The 16,337-nt window shown below is 48.9% G+C and overlaps 7 protein-coding genes across 7 annotated transcripts; 4 read left to right on the top strand and 3 right to left on the bottom strand.

The window, feature by feature from the left end:
• Positions 1-87: 87 nt before the first annotated feature.
• Positions 88-2,975, bottom strand: MGYG_03343 (msp1; the record flags this gene model as incomplete). Its single annotated transcript, XM_003175775.1, has 3 exons — positions 88-524; positions 582-2,600; positions 2,678-2,975. 3 exons carry the CDS (start codon positions 2,973-2,975, stop codon positions 88-90), a joined length of 2,754 nt encoding a protein of 917 aa, XP_003175823.1.
• Positions 2,976-3,825: 850 nt separating this feature from the next.
• MGYG_03342 (hypothetical protein) lies at positions 3,826-4,135 on the top strand (the record flags this gene model as incomplete). Its single annotated transcript, XM_003175774.1, has 2 exons — positions 3,826-3,912; positions 3,986-4,135. The coding sequence occupies 2 exons, from the start codon at positions 3,826-3,828 to the stop codon at positions 4,133-4,135; spliced, it is 237 nt and encodes a 78-aa protein (XP_003175822.1).
• Positions 4,136-4,933: 798 nt separating this feature from the next.
• Positions 4,934-6,319, top strand: MGYG_03341 (glucosamine 6-phosphate synthetase; the record flags this gene model as incomplete). Its single annotated transcript, XM_003175773.1, has 4 exons — positions 4,934-4,948; positions 5,032-5,127; positions 5,221-5,950; positions 6,015-6,319. 4 exons carry the CDS (start codon positions 4,934-4,936, stop codon positions 6,317-6,319), a joined length of 1,146 nt encoding a protein of 381 aa, XP_003175821.1.
• A 353-nt stretch (positions 6,320-6,672) lies between these two features.
• MGYG_03340 (hypothetical protein) lies at positions 6,673-8,274 on the bottom strand (the record flags this gene model as incomplete). The annotated part of the gene is made up of 1 exon (XM_003175772.1): positions 6,673-8,274. The coding sequence occupies one exon, from the start codon at positions 8,272-8,274 to the stop codon at positions 6,673-6,675; it is 1,602 nt and encodes a 533-aa protein (XP_003175820.1).
• A 1,677-nt stretch (positions 8,275-9,951) lies between these two features.
• MGYG_03339 (nucleolysin TIA-1) lies at positions 9,952-11,930 on the bottom strand (the record flags this gene model as incomplete). The annotated part of the gene is made up of 5 exons (XM_003175771.1): positions 9,952-10,175; positions 10,282-10,417; positions 10,517-11,164; positions 11,229-11,342; positions 11,532-11,930. The coding sequence occupies 5 exons, from the start codon at positions 11,928-11,930 to the stop codon at positions 9,952-9,954; spliced, it is 1,521 nt and encodes a 506-aa protein (XP_003175819.1).
• Positions 11,931-13,578: 1,648 nt separating this feature from the next.
• On the top strand, positions 13,579-14,765 carry MGYG_03338 (hypothetical protein; the record flags this gene model as incomplete). The annotated part of the gene is made up of 3 exons (XM_003175770.1): positions 13,579-13,641; positions 13,714-13,833; positions 13,902-14,765. 3 exons carry the CDS (start codon positions 13,579-13,581, stop codon positions 14,763-14,765), a joined length of 1,047 nt encoding a protein of 348 aa, XP_003175818.1.
• Positions 14,766-15,003: 238 nt separating this feature from the next.
• MGYG_03337 (hypothetical protein) lies at positions 15,004-15,679 on the top strand (the record flags this gene model as incomplete). Its single annotated transcript, XM_003175769.1, has 3 exons — positions 15,004-15,052; positions 15,188-15,300; positions 15,614-15,679. The coding sequence occupies 3 exons, from the start codon at positions 15,004-15,006 to the stop codon at positions 15,677-15,679; spliced, it is 228 nt and encodes a 75-aa protein (XP_003175817.1).
• Positions 15,680-16,337: the final 658 nt, after the last annotated feature.

Genomic DNA, 16,337 nt, shown 5'->3' with positions numbered 1-16,337 from the left:
TGTATTGGTATATCAAAACGTAAAGCGCAAAAGAAAATGGTCATGAAGGGAAGAGTACAACACAGTCACTTTGGAAGGTTACGGCACTTAAAATAGACGCCAGCTTCCCTTTGCACGCTCCTTCGTAGTAGACGCTTGCTGGGAATTGGATTTGCTGCGCCCTTCCAGTTGCCGCAGGCTTTCAATCTTCTGCAAAACTAGCTCAAGCATTTCCTTCTTCTGGATCACGTCCAAATGTCTTCTGATTCGCGGGTCTTCACGGGCGAATCGTTCTACCTCTGCCTCAGATAGGTGACGACCTAATCTTAGGTCAAGTTCCCGAGGAAAGTGGTAGTAGAATTCAGAGAGTAGCTCAACATTGAGGAAAAGAACGGCGGTGGAAGTAAGCTTGTCGGCAACGACATCCAGGAACACCTCGGGGCAGTAATGCCGGTTTTTCTTAGAAGAACATTGTTTAGAGCGAACGGCGAGAAGTCGCATCTTCAGAATGTCGGCTCTATCTCGTAGGAAGGTAGCATTACGAGCTAAATAAAGAAGTCAGTGTACGTGTAACACAGATAATTAAATCAGGACTTACTTACCCTGCTCAATCAATGATGCACTAAAGCCTCCGGCACCACCGGTATTATCGCCCTCAACGTTAACGTCTCCTTTTCGTGATTTATCCACGAATGACATAACATCCCTGAGTTTCCGCTTTCCAACTGTGTTTTCAACATTTTTCAGGGCATTTTCGCATGCCTTTAGCTCTTCCTTCAAACTTCTGGTCACATTTTCTCGACCCTTAGACCATTCCATATCATCAACCTCAATCTCAAATTTGTAAGGCTTGATGCAATTCTCCACCTGGTCACTCGTACTGAAGAATCGATCATTGAGTATGGTGGTAGAAGCCTCCTCGATGATTTTCCGTGCGTAGGGATGTGCGTTGAAAGTTGACGAGGCCACAAGAGAATCAATATGGCTCTGCAATGAATTTGCAACAATTGTCGTAGCGAGTCGGCCAATTCCTAACTTGGTAAGAGCCGATGAAGAAGCATCAAGTTTTCTCCTCCAATATAAGGAATCTGGGTTTGAGGTAGGTAGACTGCTTAAAGGATCAACCTCTGGTAGAGCTGGCGAGATGTCATCTATCGGCTTGTTCCAATACCTCTGAGCCAGGATATCTAAAACACGCTGGTCCAGCTGAGCCTTCAACAACTCCCGAACTTGTGGCCGCCCGAAACCCTCGCTAAACTCCTTAAAGGAACGCTTGAAGCTATCTAAGCTCTCGGCAAGATATGATTCAGCGCTTAGAGGCCTGTCATTGTATTGGACTTTGAACTCGTATGTAGCTTCTTCCAATTCTTGAGAAACGGCATCGCGAGTTCCGGCAAGGTTAGACGCCATGCTTTGTTCCAGAGTTTGCATAAGTTTCTTTCGGAGGACACTTGTACCCACAAGCAATTCGCTATCGGGGCCAAACACCTGTGGGTGTGCGCTAAAGTATGCATTCTCATTCTTCACTATCGCGTTTGAAATATTTCCACTTCCGCGGGAGAAGAGGCCAGCAGATTGTGGAATCCGACTGATAATACCGACATATCCCAGGCGTAATGGGTATTTCCTATCCGACAGAATGCTAGCGCCTCTTTCAGGGTCGACAAGATCCATCTTGGTGATGACTCCGATAGTTCTTTCGCCACGAGGGTCGACCCTCCGACTAGCTCTTAGAGCTGTGGAATTAGCCAGATCAACATCCGCAGCCGAAATCGCTAGTATAATGTTCGGAGCCTGGATATACTTGTCACAAAGGTCGGATATTTTTTGTTTCAATTCATGAGGCTGGCCACGGCCAGCAACCTGAATATAACCAGGAAGGTCGATGAGAGAAAGGTCAGGTACGTGAGGAGAGTATATCGAAAGTTGGATCGGCTCATCCATGACACAGTCCTTTTCTGGAACTGCAAGATTTAGATCAGTCAGGGTGCGCTGAATTTGGCTAAAATCTGTTATCTTTCCTAAGCCCAGAGCCGGAAATTCTCCATACTCCGCAGAAGCATCAGGGGTATTGACCAAAGTAAGCTCTATTGGACGACGGGTGACCATATTAGATCCCTTTGGTAAGAATTCATGGCCAACGATGGCCTCAAGCACTGAGCTCTTGCCTGATGACTGTGATCCAATTACCACTATTGACGGTAATGTCAGCGAGTTGGATTGGCCGACACGTTGCAGCATGTTTCGGATTTCGATCATTTTCCGGGTCAAGGTCATCATTTGTTCGTCCAAAGCCAAGCTAGCAGCGCTCCTATTTTCCTGATCCGAATCGAATCCCAAGCCTGAGCCAGCGGCAGCGCTAGCCATCGCAATTCCGGCATTGCTCTTCTTTGGGGACCCTCCCCCACCACTGCCGCCGTCGCCGGAAGATCCGCCAGCATATTCGTTCATTCGGAGAATTTTTTGCACCCATTCCGGTACTTCAATATTATCCCGCGTATTTTGGATACCCTGCTGCGTCTGTTCCGCAATATCTCGAAGGCTCTGAAGCGCGTCCAAAGCCACACCACCTGCAGTTTCACCGGCTGATTTTATCACATCGATTGCATAATTTCCGGCTTCTATATAATACATGCGGGAGATGGTTAGAAAATGTCAGGCAGAGATAAGAGCTAGCTACCCATATCAGATCACTTACGAGCTGCTTGATACTGAATATATGCAAGGCCTGCTATCATTGCACCTCCAAACATAGCAGGTATGCGAGCAAGCTTCAGAGCAAGCTTGGGCAGCACGCGCGCAAAGGAAATCGTCCTGACCGCCGGAACATTGTGAATGGCATTCGTTCCTAGAGGCCATGATCTCACACGTAGGTAGGCGTTGCCCTGGGGGTTGATAAGGCCCCCGGCTCTTGTGACGCCGAAGTATTGAAATTGGCGCGCAACCGTTCTGCGTGAGAGCAGCGCAGCGCTGCGGGAGAGTAGTCTCCCACTCATATCGTCCGTCTCATAAGGTAACCTGTAAGACACAACCAATCATTCGCGTGGCCAGCACCTCTGTCGCGGTGGTGTAATCGCACTGTTCTGGTCACTGTTCATCCCATCAAGTCCGTCTTTCATCGGTGACGCCAAAATGAACAATTCCAGGGATGGCCCTCGCCGCTTTTTCATGACTAACACATGACTAATACGTGTCAAAGTAGCATGTTTCACGTGATAATTTGTGCCTTGGCAGTGAGCCTGGAACCTTTAAGCTTCCGGCATCAACCTTCCCGTTTTCGGATCTGGCGACGACCTGAGAATCTTGCCTGTAGGTGATACTGCGACTCTGTTCTAACCATGGATCGAGAGCATCAAAGCGTGTAAAGAGACAAATCTCATATATCGCTGCACCACCTTTTGTTTGAACTTTCTCACGGAGGGTGCTTTTATCATGGACCGTTTTCGCCAACGCAACCCTTGACGATATGTGTTGGTGCTTTGTGTTTGGCCCAACCACAAACCAATACGGGGCTGAGCAATGAATATTTGAACACTTATCATTCCATCTTTCAGCTTATTTCAAAGGTCCTTGGGGGGGAGGACGTGCTAGACATGTCAGACCGATCTTCGACACTAGTGAAGTTTGTTCTTTGCGCCCAATTCTTTTTGTATTGAAAAGGGGCCTTGTGAGACTTGGAATTTGAACGAGTGGTTTAAATTCCGGACACTTTTCCACCATTCTCCTCTATTTATGACCGCCATTCGCGAGCCATATTCCACATAAGATCTTCCTTGCTCGCCTTATCTACCCTAGATCAACGGAGCACTTGCCAGGTGATTTAGCTATCAACAGCAACCAACTAAAATGAAGATCCAATTTCTCTTGACCTTCATGACCATTGGTCTCTCCGTGGCTCACAGAGGCAGGGACATGAAACGGGCCCCAGAATGTGTAAGCACTTCGACCTGGTGATGGCGATGTTTACCCAGTGCTAACTCAAACTTGATATGTTTCGAATATACAGTCAGTGATCTGTACCGCTGACTTCAAACCCGTGTGTGGTATGGGCAGCGATGGGGCCCTCAAGACCTTTTCCAATGCATGCCAACTGAAGGCTGCAGCCTGCGAAAACTCCGCCAACGCTTTTACCATGCTTCGTGAAGGGTCATGCTAGCGTGGCTACGGAGTAGACACTTTCGTTAGAAGTGTACTGGAGAGGGGCGCAGGCTTTGGCCACCAGATATTCCATTTATCATAGGTGAGTTACGCAGGGTTCATGATTCTAACTGGTTAATCGGTGTGGCTAAAGAGCATGACTTGCCATATGAGATTTAGATCCGTGGCCGTTACACCAGCGTTGTGACGGGAAAGGGAAATGAATATTAGAGGCCAGGCTTTTTATCCCCAATGCTTCTTCATTAGCCACCATGCTACTTATCAATGCATATTCTTTCCTTTAATCATCTACTCCCATACTCCTTGCCCGAAGTAGCTATGTATAGGACATGACTCGAAGTGGCAGGAGAGCCGTGCTGTTTTATTGTTAGTAATCCATGACTCAGCTCACCAAAGCTAAAGAGCGACTTAGCTTCTTACACGTGATCCTATCTGCTTATTACGACATCTTCTTATCTTTGACGAGCAAATAGAAAGCCGAAACGTCAAAGATGAAACTGTTTTGAGCTGACTCTCAGCTACATTTCTCGATATATAATACACAGACCTCGCTCGTTTCTGGTCGACCTCTCTAGAGACTGATTGCTCATAGACCAAGTGCTAGTTGCTGTGTCTACTAGCTCGCTCGCAAGCTAATTGTCTACATCGAGACTTGTTACCCCTGCTTCGATTAACTCGCATCCACTGCGGAGACCCAGCTCGAGAACGAAGCTCTAATCCCTCTTCTCATTACTCTGTACTACATTTTCGGCCTTGCCTGTAATTATCCTGGTGATTGATGATATTGTTATAGAAAATGTGTCGATTCTTGGTATGACTCCCAGTTTGCTAAGAACTCCGCCGAAGAAAAGCGGTCAGGTTCCAATTAATGCTGACTGTGACTGGAATTGCTAGGTCTATAAGGGGAGGAATGATATCCTACTAAGCAAGTTGATAACCGAACCCAGTCACTCTATTCTAACCCAATCTTATGATTGTCGGTTGAGATTGGTGAGCTTGATCCTCCTACGACTACCAGCTTGGTCGGAGATGCCAGCAACTGCAAGAAAGACCATCCTGTATATCTAACAAGGGACCTCTTAGGATACACGACGACCGGTAAATGGCGATGGATTCGGCGTTGGATTCTATACTTCCCCGGAGCTCGGACCGGAACCCTGCATTTTCACTTCGACCCTTCCCGCCTGGAATTGCGACAACCTTGAACGAATTGCATCGAAAACATGCTCATCACTTGTGTTTGCACATGTGCGAGCAACAACTGAGGGATCTCTAGCGGAGAACAATTGTCATCCATTTCAGCACAATACTCTTATGTGGATGCACAACGGAAACCTTGGAGGATGGTACCATATAAAACGACCACTTGGCGATTCACTGGCGAACAAATGGTATCTGGGCGTCAAGGGAGGAACCGACAGTGAATGGGCATTTGCTCTTTTCTTGGATCTGATGGAAAAGGAAGGAGTTGATCCTAGCTCAGCGCCAGAGGGAGGATTTGGCCCTGAACTGTTGAGAGGAGTGATGACCAAAACGATCCGGAAAATCAACGAATTTATCGCTGCCATCCCTAAGGAATATGCCATGACCGATCTCGAGGTGAGAAGTCTCCTCAACTTTGCGGTAACGGATGGACATTCTGTTATTTGCACCCGGTATGTGAGCAGCAAAACAGACGAGGCTGCCAGCTTGTACTTTTCATCAGGCACCAAATGGAAAGAAGGCAAGGTCAAAGGTGATTTTAAGATGGAAAGGCACGACAAGGGAGCCGACATTGTCCTGGTAGCCAGTGAACCGCTCACATTTGAAAGGCGTAAGTCAATACCCATTTGTGTATATGATATGGCAAGACCAATACTAACTAGGTTGAACCATAGATAATTGGGTCACTGTTCCCACAAACTCTATTCTCACTATCCACAAACAAAATGTCCTCATCCACCCCATCATAGACGAATTCTATGACGGAGACCCAAATCATGACAGGTCGTCTGGGTTCGCTGTCTCAAAGGGTTTGGTTAGCAAAGCTCCTGGAACCACCGTTGCACCTGAAGGTGAAGGTGTTCCCAGAGTCAATGGAGCGGCAAATACTATCATAACTGCTTGTGGAGCTAGACGAGAGATAGACAGTCCAAGCCTGGAAATGCACCGGAATGCCGGTGGGGTCGCCCTTCCATCTTAGTCCGGGGACCATATTTTGTCGATTGAGGTATGATATTACTCTAGTTTAGCTTGGATACCCATGTTGTTCTCATTTTATGGCGACTGTTGAAGATCTGATTTCTTTTTATTGGTTTTTTTTTATATTGTCATTTCCCTTCTCCGGCAACTCCTAGGGTATATAGATTGATATAAAGTCAATTCGTGGACGTCATATCCAGTTATCCACATTTAACAACCAATGCAGCCAACAGTCCATGTCCCAAATACCGTTAGAAAATGCTCATCAGTGAAAAAGAAAGGATAAGATGATCATAGCATGAGTATACTCCCAGGAAGGGTATATAGACATGCTGTAGTGCGGACAGTTCGTGCTCACGTATCGTCCCCCGAAATATTTGCGTGTCGGAAATATTTCATGCCCACCCAAGCAACTATTACCCAAACCCAGGCCATAACAGCTGTCAGAACGATCAGGGCAGGATAATACCCTACGATCGGAAGAGTGGCATCATCCTCCAGCTCAGGTGGTGCATAAGGAGTCTCTCCAACATCCCACGCCCAACTCCAGACTCCAAGACAGCTGCCCATGCCGACAACAAACACCAACCAGGTAACTATCAGTATAATCCACCCCCACCACTCGGTCTCAGAGTAGTCCCAGATCTCTGACGGGCTGGTGATTTCGGCAGTGTTCGAAGTTGCTAGCGGGGATCGAATACGCTGAGAAGCTGAGCGTGAGATCTGCGCCATGGAGCCCGGATGTTTGAAGAACGAGTCAGAACTAGAGGATGCAGCTGTTTGTAGAGCCGATAATGGCATATGCAGAGGAGGGATTATGGGAGACGTGGATATACTGCTGTTGCTAGTTTTGGTTGACAGGCGAGAGAAGTTTGAGGTATTCAGTCGTGGTAGAGAGAGTCCGTCCTCATCATCTGTTGTAGCATCATCTTGGACGGAGTTTGCTGCGCTGGACTGTCCTTCTTGCGTGGTACTTGAGAAAGAACCATTGTTTATCAGGGAGCGTCGCAATTGCTGTTCCTGCTGCTGCCGGTTTTGGTTCCAGGGAGAGGGAGATGCAGAAGGGGAATCGTCATGATCCACGGCAAGCGTATTCGAATGACTATAGCTTCGTCGAGGAGTAGACTCGCCGTCCTCGAATGACGCTGAGAGCCGCCGCTGGAGCTGAGATAACTGCTGATTACCCTGTGAGCCAACAGAGCCAACTTTACGATCAATATCTCCATCATTTCCAACCTCCTTTTTCCCTCTACTCTTACCCTCCTCCATGTCTGCCGTGCCGTCATACTGGTCAAGAAATATCCCCGTTGCTCGCTTCAGCGTTGTCCCACCACTAGCAAACCTCTCCTTGCCTTCCATCCGCAATATACCTGTCCCAAGCAAAGCCGTCTTCCTCAACGAACCTTTCCTTCTCCGTGTCTTTCTCCTTTGCTGGTTCAGAACGCTAGCCATAGCCCTATCCGGTACCTTTAACCGCTGCACTCCAGCCTGCTGGCCCGTCGTCCGCATGCTGTCGCTGCCACCACCGCTCTCATCTCCGTCGGCTTCCTCTTCGCCTTCGGCCTTGCCATGTGTGGTTTTCGAGGTGTCGGGAGGATTCATGCGCGAGAAAGTGAACCGGGACAGGAATGAGCTCGACAGCCCTGTGCTACCGGTGCTGTTTCTCTTGTGATATGGCGGGTTGGCTGGCGCAAAGCTTCCCCCTAGTCGTGGCCCGGTGGCACCGTCGAGTCGCGTCTCTGCGTTCCCATCTCCCATGAACGGGAGTAAGCGCGGGGGCAACACGTCTATGAAGGTAATAAGCAAGCTGTTGTTAAAACGTAGGTTATTGGGAGAGCCGCAGAGCAGAGTGCGCGTCTTCCGCTTCCTGAGGCGAAATCTGTCTTCACTTTTAGCGACGACTTTTAGTTTGATGAAATTGAGTTTGGTGGGGAGCACAATGGCAAGGCTTGGCATGGTTGCTTATTTTTTATTTTATTTTTTAATTTATATCTTGATGGTTATAGAGAGACGCATCTACAGCTTGGAAGACGGGGTACTTACACAGTTTGTATGGCAGCCGACAGGAGCTGAAAGATAGATTGGGGCTGCTTCGTCTTGTTGCAGTCAGTTTAGTATATACATAATCCATAGCCCAAAGCGAAGGGAGGTGCTAACGCCAGCACTACCGGCCTGTATTTCTGGAACCCAACCGTACGGGGTACATCATAGGTATAAGTAAATAGTTAACCCAAAGGAAACAATGCTTCAAAGATCTCTGCTTGCTGGGAGGAATGCATATTTTTATCATACCATATGAAAGTCATCAAGCCATCGCGACCGTTAAGAGTCCGAGGAAAAGGGACAACGAAGGAAAAAGGGGGTATCAAAAGTAAAACCGACGACCGCTAATGAAAGAGACTCGCTTTTGCTTCACATCCTCACCTGATAGAGTAGAAATAGATAGATAAATAGATAAGAGCGGGTAGAAGATAGATAAGAATCCCATGTATCCATATGGCTGTATGGGTCGAGGGATAAAGGAACGAGCAGAAAACCCCAAGGAATCAAGTCAATTCAAACTGTGGTGAATAGATATAAGAAGACAAGTTGAAGTTAAGAAGTAAAGGCTAAGAAAAGCACAGGATAGAAGAAGTAGAAGAAGTGAAAAAAATGATGGAACAACAAGATAGATAGACCTGAGAATCATTATCAGGCTGTTTGACCGGAAGAAAAACAACAGGGTAAGGAAGAGGCCAAGGGGGTTGAAACGCTTTTTTTTTCAGTTCAGCTTCAGACATCAAACGCTGTTGGTTAGGACTGTTCGACGGCAGGAGAGGAGATTTGATACGGTGAAAAAGACAGAAGGTGAAAGAGAAAAAGAGGCATCAGGAGGGAAGAGGTCTCAGTCATCATAAAGGAAAGACAGATGAAGTTCAGGGCTAACAAAATGAGAGCGCTAAGAAATAAGGCCACAAAAGGTTGGGGAGGTAGATGGAAGAGAAAAAAGAGCATAAGGTAAAAGGAAGCCAAATTGGGATATTGGGGAAATGGGTATTCGTTGATTAGTTAGTAGCTTGGGATCAAGGGTTTCATTTCAGGAGACACACAGACAGGGAGATGGAACACGGGGGAAAGCCAAATGCAGGCATAGAGAGATGGAAGACGTGAAGTGAGTATGGAATGAAAAAAAAACCCAGCAAGAAATAAAAAAACCTTACTTTGAGCATGAATACCGATGGCAATTTGGGAGGGATCGAAGGTAGATGCAAAGGAGAAAATTGACCAAAAGAGAGGTGAAAAAAAATAGATAAGGAAGAAAAGGGCATTGGGTAGATAGAGTAGACAATAGGCCAAAAGTTGAAACAGGAGAATCCAAGTCAGGCAGTCAGGAATGGAAAGAAAGGTTTTAGAAGAAAAATAAAAGAAGGTGAGGAAAAAGAGAAGAAAACCAATTGAAAGAAAGAATAACAGAGCTGCCCGATAACCAAACCAAGAAGTTACGCTCAAGAATGATGATAATCGTAATAATGATCAGAAATCGGATGCAGGATGGGTCGGATGTGGGTGGTGTGCAATGCAAGGAGGCATCGGCAGGGTACAGGGGTCGGTAGAGGGTAGAGGGACAGCAGTAGGAGCAACAACAACTTCAGCTTAAGTCTGATAACCACCGAAACCGTTACCAAAGTTTCCACCAGCACCACCAACACCGACGCCGTTGTTAGGTTGTTGAGCCCAGCCGGCAGAAGGAGGGTTGGACTGACCACGGCCGTAGCCAGCAGAGGCGGCGCCAGGCCCACCAGGGCCTCCAGGGCCTCCTGGACCTCCCTGCACAGGAACTTGGACTTGAGGGTAGCCTTGGGCTGGAGGCATTCCACCTGTGTGACAAGTTAGCGCGAGGGTTGAGTTGTACAAGAGGCAACTAGCAGCGGCCACAAAGGGAGCCAGGGTTAGGGGTGGCAATTTCTAGGGTAGTAAGTTTACCTTGAGGCGTCATTGGGCCGCCCGGGCCGCCGTACTGAGGAAAGTACGGCGAAGAACCAGAGTTGAAGGCCGGGTTTCCACTCTGTTGAGGCGAATATGCGTCAAATTGGCCGGTTGGCGGACGGTCCTTACCCCACTGAAGACGGGAGACCCACAAGGTTAGTACCGCGGGATGAAAGTTAAAGAAGAGGAGGAAGCAAGGAGAGATAAGAAAAACACTTGGGAGTCAACTTACGCTGCACTTGAGCGGACGGCCATTGACGTTGTAGCCGTTGAGCTGGCAGATGGCCATGGCAGCGTTCTCGTGGGTGTCCATCTTCACGAATGCGAAGCCACGGTCGGCCTGGAAGCGGGTCTCGACGACGTAGCCGAAGTTCTGGAACAACGGGATGAGGTCGTTCTGGGTGGTGTAGGGAGTGAGGTTCCCGACGTAGCAGGTGGTCTGCCACTGGGGAGTCTGCTGGACGACCATGTCGTAGCTCTGGACGCCATGGGTAGGGAAATGGTGGTGACCAAATGGAGTAGTGGGCGTCATGCCCATAGCAGCCATGGCCTGTTGCTGGGAGATGGAAGGTTGGCCCTTTTGGTTGGCCCAGTTGCAGCGGATGGCACGAGAACCAAGCCACTCTCCGTCCATGGAGCTGAGGGCCTTTTCAGCATCAGCTCTTTCACGGAAGGCGACAAATCCGTAGCCACGAGACCGGCCAGTCTTCATATCCCACATTACACGAGCTTCGGAGACTGAGCCACAGGCAGAGAAGGCTTGGAGAAGAACCTCGTCATTGACTTCATTGCTGAGGTCACCGACAAAGATGTGGAAATGGCTAGAAGTGTCCTCTTTGGAAGCCGTGTTGGACTGATAAGCCCAATTAACGCGGATTTCCTATAACCGACATTTAGCACCAACACGGGTCAAACGACAACTAGAGAAGTAGGTCAACACATACTGACTGGTGAACGCGGCGGCCATTAAGGGTCTGCATAGCACGCTCTGCCGCACCAGGGTCATCATATTCTATGAAGCCATAGTTCAAGCCTTTGCTCTGGAACTGGGCGGATGCCTGGTTAGTGGGAAAGTGAATTAGAAAGATGGAAAAAAAGTTTATAAAGCAGTAAACAAACAATGACTGAAAATGTAGAAAGACAGAGAAGGTGATGAGAGGAAGGTACACATATAAGATATAACCCAAAAGGCAGGGTTACAGATATAAAGTGTAGAAGTAGAGTAGTGAAAAAAGTTGTTGACTCACATTCTTGTCCGGGATGATCTTAACGCTCTGCACATGGCCGGTGGTCTCAAAGATCTGTTTCAAGATGTCTTCTGTGACACGAGGATCAAGGCCGCCAACGTAAAGAGCTCGCTTGTTGGGCTCTGGAGCAGAACGACGCACATAACCGCCGGCCGCGGTAGGCGACATCATGTTCCCTGACATGGGCGAGGTGATTGCCGTCGGAATCGGGTTGGTGTTTTGCGGGATGACAACCGGCGGCAGCGGTGGCGGTGGCATGTGTGACGGGTTTGTCTGTCCATTTCCCTGGGAGTTGTCAAACTGCTGTTGCTGTTGCTGCTGGCCTGGAGCGCCTGCAGCCGACTGATGGGGAGGGGGAGGGAGCGAGGTCGAAGTCGCTGGTGGGGCGTTGTCAGCCATTGCAAGAACGAAACGACGAAGCTAGACGAAGTTGGCGAGATCGGAAGGAGCCGCTGGACGAGTGTGCCGGGCTGGGAGACTACGAGATGGGTCGACGAGGTTTGTATGTGTAAATTTTGTGGTGTTTAGGTTGGCCGGTTGGAGGTGGTGGTGTGTGGTTTTTGTGTTTGGTGTGTGTGGGAAAAGGAAGGCTGTTGAAGATGAGGCTGGAGCTAGCTAGCTACTCTCTCTGCGTTTTCTGAGGCCGAGAGGGAGAGACGAGAGGTCTCAAGGGAAAAGAGTGAGAAGACGGAAGAAGAAGAAGAAGAGACAAGAAGAAAAAACCCCTGTTACTCTGGCAAGACCGTCAGGAGCATCGAACGGCCACACTGGGGAGGAGAAGAAGAAAGATATCTTAGTTATTTGACCTTCACGCAGAGCAGAAGAGAGGGAAAAAAAAGAAGGCAGATAATACGCACAAAACGATGGTCTTTCTGGGGTCCTTTTTTTTTCTTTTTTGCTTCCCTGTCTGCTTTTTCTTTTCTTTTCTGTTTAAATTGAACTGATCTAGCTGCGGGCGGGAGGAGAGATGGACGGGACGAGTGGAAAAAATAGACAGACAAGAAGAGCCGGTTCAATGGCAGCGACTTGGGCCTGCTAGAAGACGAACCGAAGAGATAGAGAGATAAAGAGAGAGCTCAGAGAGAGCAAAGAGAAGAAGAGTAAGAGAGTAAGAGAGAGAGAGTCAAGAGAGATAGCAGGATAGAGAGAAAAGAAGTAGGAGACGAAGCTACAGAAGGACAACACGCAGCTAAGAAACACGGAAACACGGAGGAAGAAGGAGACAAGGCGGGCAAAGAAAAAGCAAGGAGAAGAGAGAGGAAGAGAGGAGAAGGAGATGAAGATGCAGAGAGCGCTTCGTGGTGAAGAAGAAAGAGGAAGAGGAAGAGGAAGAGGAAGAGGAAGAAGAAGAAGTTGAAGTTGAAGTTGACGGAGAAGAAATAAAAGGCGGCCTCTGCGTTGTTCGGACGGTTGACTAAGCAGAAGCGCCAACACTCGTTCTTTTGGGCTTTTGCGGAGTTGGAAGTAGCTGACAGTCAGTACGAAGCAGCGGTTTCTCTGGCTGCCACTGTTGGTTACCATTGTGAGCTGCCACTTCTTCGGCTTTACACTGCTTCGGCCTCTGCTGCCTCCGTCCTGTGTCTGCTTCTACTCTGCTGACTGGCAAAAGTGGTGAGAGTAAGAGGAAATGGACGAGAGTGACCGGCGACTGAGATGGTCATGTGACACACTTTTTCTCGTCCATGACGAAGTCGACAAAGCGATAACGGTTGACTTCGTCGATGCCATCTCACCCTGTGATGACTTCTCGGTGGCCGCAGCTCGAAGGATACCTAGGTAACCCCTCTGTGGCAGCGTCGTTGCGGTGATATTCGCCTATCGACATCCCTCCCGAACTAGCTCTCCCCCACCAGCACCAGCAAAACCCGGGAGCTCCATCCCAGCACTAGGTTATTAAAGCTTCTCGCCCTCTAGTCCCGTCCGGCGCAAGGAACACGTCCAAAGCACTCCGATAGCCGTCGCCCAGCAGACACAGGCAATCTTGGGAAGGGCAGACAAGCTCGCAGAAGACACGGCGTCGGCGCTTGGTGGTCCAAGTCTCGAGATTATGGCTCGCAGGCAGTCCTGTGAGGATGCCCTAGGCGAGCTGACGGCCATGGCCAACAAGACGGTACGCTCCATGACACAGCATCCATGCACATATACACACGGAAGAGAGAAATACAGAGCTAACTCCGTCTAGATGGTGGCTACAGGACGTTGGTTCCGTAATCCAGAGCGGTACCCGAACGAGCTGAAGCGACATATCCCACCGGCACACGAACAGTTCCAGCGAGCTCTTGACCGGCTGCAACAGGAAATCGTACCGTTCTCCCAACCCATGCTTCCATCTTCAAAAGAAAATACATTCTAATACTCCGTTTTGGTTAGTTCCTTGCCAAAGCTCTGCTGGAGATAGATTATCAGGCGGTGTGTGAGAAAAAAGCAGAGTTGAACAGAGCTCAACGAGGAGAAGCTGCCGCTCCGGTAGCACTACCACCAGCACTCCCAGATACATCCGAAGCTACAGCTACAGCACCGCTGTCGTCAACAGCTCCACCAGCAGCCCAATTAGTGACAGCACCAGCCGTCAATGGGCCTCTGCAGTCAACCGCCCAGTCCGCGCCAACTCCGGCTCTGGCTCCCACCACACAACCAGCAGACACACAGGCACAGGCACAGGCAACGGCACCAGCACAGCCTGCAGCACTACCTACCATAACATCTACGATTCCCACAACATCCTCGCCATCTCTCGCTACAGCTCTGGTGCAGTCAGCATCATCAACAACAACCACACAGCCAGCCCAACCTCCTACTGTTGCAACCGTAGGTATACCGGACACTACCATCTCCGGTACACCAATCAATGTACAAGCTATCACGGCCGAACCGATGGTACATACTCAGAGTGGCATCAGCCATGCCTCAGGCTCGATAGGCTCGCTTCTCCCAGGCTTGGAAACATATGCCAATGCCGGTGATGAGGCTATCATGGATCTCTTACCGTCAACCGGACAGCCCAATGGCCAGGTTAACGGTCAGACTAGTGTTCCACAGACAAGCCAGAGCAATGTACAGAACCAGAATAATACCACGGCAGAGAATCCACGCCGCGATGTAGTGATGGACGACGTGCCTGAGTCGAATTTCGACGACCTTTTTGTGGGGTCTGGGGACTTTGGCGGCGACGCTGATGACTTGATGATGAATACAGCCGAGACAACGGATCTAGACGATTCGTGGTTTCAATGAACATTTGCTTGCTTGAACAATCTTCTGGTTGACGTGATATCATATGGAGCCGATGTGGCGGCAGTTCTCCATATTGCATATACATCCAGTCTTCCACCATATAACTATTTATAAAACCATATAAAAATAAAATAAGAGGAACCAATTAATCAATATTCCAACTTCCTTCAATATTCCGCCGTCCTATTAATACTTAGCAGATATATATAGATCCTACATCCTACAGCCAACAGCCAACATGCCCCGGTTCTATACTGGCCAGAACATCGTCTACCGCCCAGTCGGAGGTAAGCAAGGCCAAGCAGGCTGAGATGATGCCCAAGCCTGCATATCCAACCAACTCATTCCCGAATCCCGAATCTGAATCCGAATCCGAATCCTGCTAACAACTGCTCCGTCACACCATTCTCATCCATCCACAGGCCGCGACTCACGCACCTCCGACACCATTGGTACTATCACCAACGTCCTCACCCACGACGGCCGCCAGGCAGGTCGAAACGTCACGGCAAGCGATGACGAGCCACGCTATGAGGTGCGTAAGCAAGCCCATCCATTCTGCAGCCCTCGACTGTCTTTCATTCGTAGCCTCCCGTTCCCCTCTGGTCCTTGTCCTTGCTCCCTTGTCAGGGTTGTGACAGACATGACAACCCCGAGAGACCCGGCCAGGAACAGGGATGCAGCATGTTTAACGTTGACCCCTTCCTCTGATGCTTCTTTCGTCGTTTTCGTCTTTTTTTCCCACCATCTCTTGCTCCTTAATTGTGCAGATATATATAAACGATATATATGATTTGCAAAAAGTGATGGATGCCTGATAATGCTTACTTTTTCTACCTGACTCACAGGTCGAGAACCAGAACACGGGCAAATTGACGAGTATCAAGGAGGAGAATGTCCTGCAGCCCTTGTAATTCTGGGTAAATCATCTTGAGAAACAGAAAAGTTGTCTGCTTTCACTTTTGTTATTGTATTCAGCTCAGCAAATTGACAATATAAGCTGATCCCATATGGATTTTGAAGGACGAGGCTGGATGTTGCCTGATCGGGAATATCACGGGACCTTTTCGAAATCGCAAGAATGAAACAACTTGAGGTTTTGGTAGATTTTTAATTCATATAAAGGACGAACCCACTGCTTCTCGCTATCCTGCATCCCGCAACGAACTGCCAGGCAGATGTACGGAGTAATCTGGGGAGCGACGGTGCAGGTCCGGAGAAATGGACGATGAAACCGCGGAAACGCTTCAGTCAGACCCTGTCATGCAAAATGATCAAAAAATGCCGGCATTCAAACTCCAGCCAGTCAAGTCCATGCCGTCTCTTCCTGTCCCTTTCCTTCTGACTGGCAGCTAACATGAGACCATGAGGCCTTGCAGCTCGAGCAGAACTCTGTACGCCCTTTACGCACTTGCATTATCCGCAAAATGGCGGAGGAGTCATGTCTCGCTTCGCTGGCCAAATTGAAAGGACTTTCCAGGCAACCAGAGCTTCCTTGCTGGTGTCTCCACAGCCACCAGGCAGAAGAAGGTAAAAAAAATTAGGGACCCAGGAAGACGGCTGCCCGGCTGC

The sequence above is a fragment of the Nannizzia gypsea genome, genomic scaffold (assembly GCF_000150975.2).
Source record: "Nannizzia gypsea CBS 118893 supercont1.2 genomic scaffold, whole genome shotgun sequence".
NCBI lineage: Eukaryota > Fungi > Ascomycota > Eurotiomycetes > Onygenales > Arthrodermataceae > Nannizzia > Nannizzia gypsea.
The sequence above is the reverse complement of the archived record's forward strand: the minus strand, read 5'-3'. Positions and strand labels throughout refer to the sequence as shown.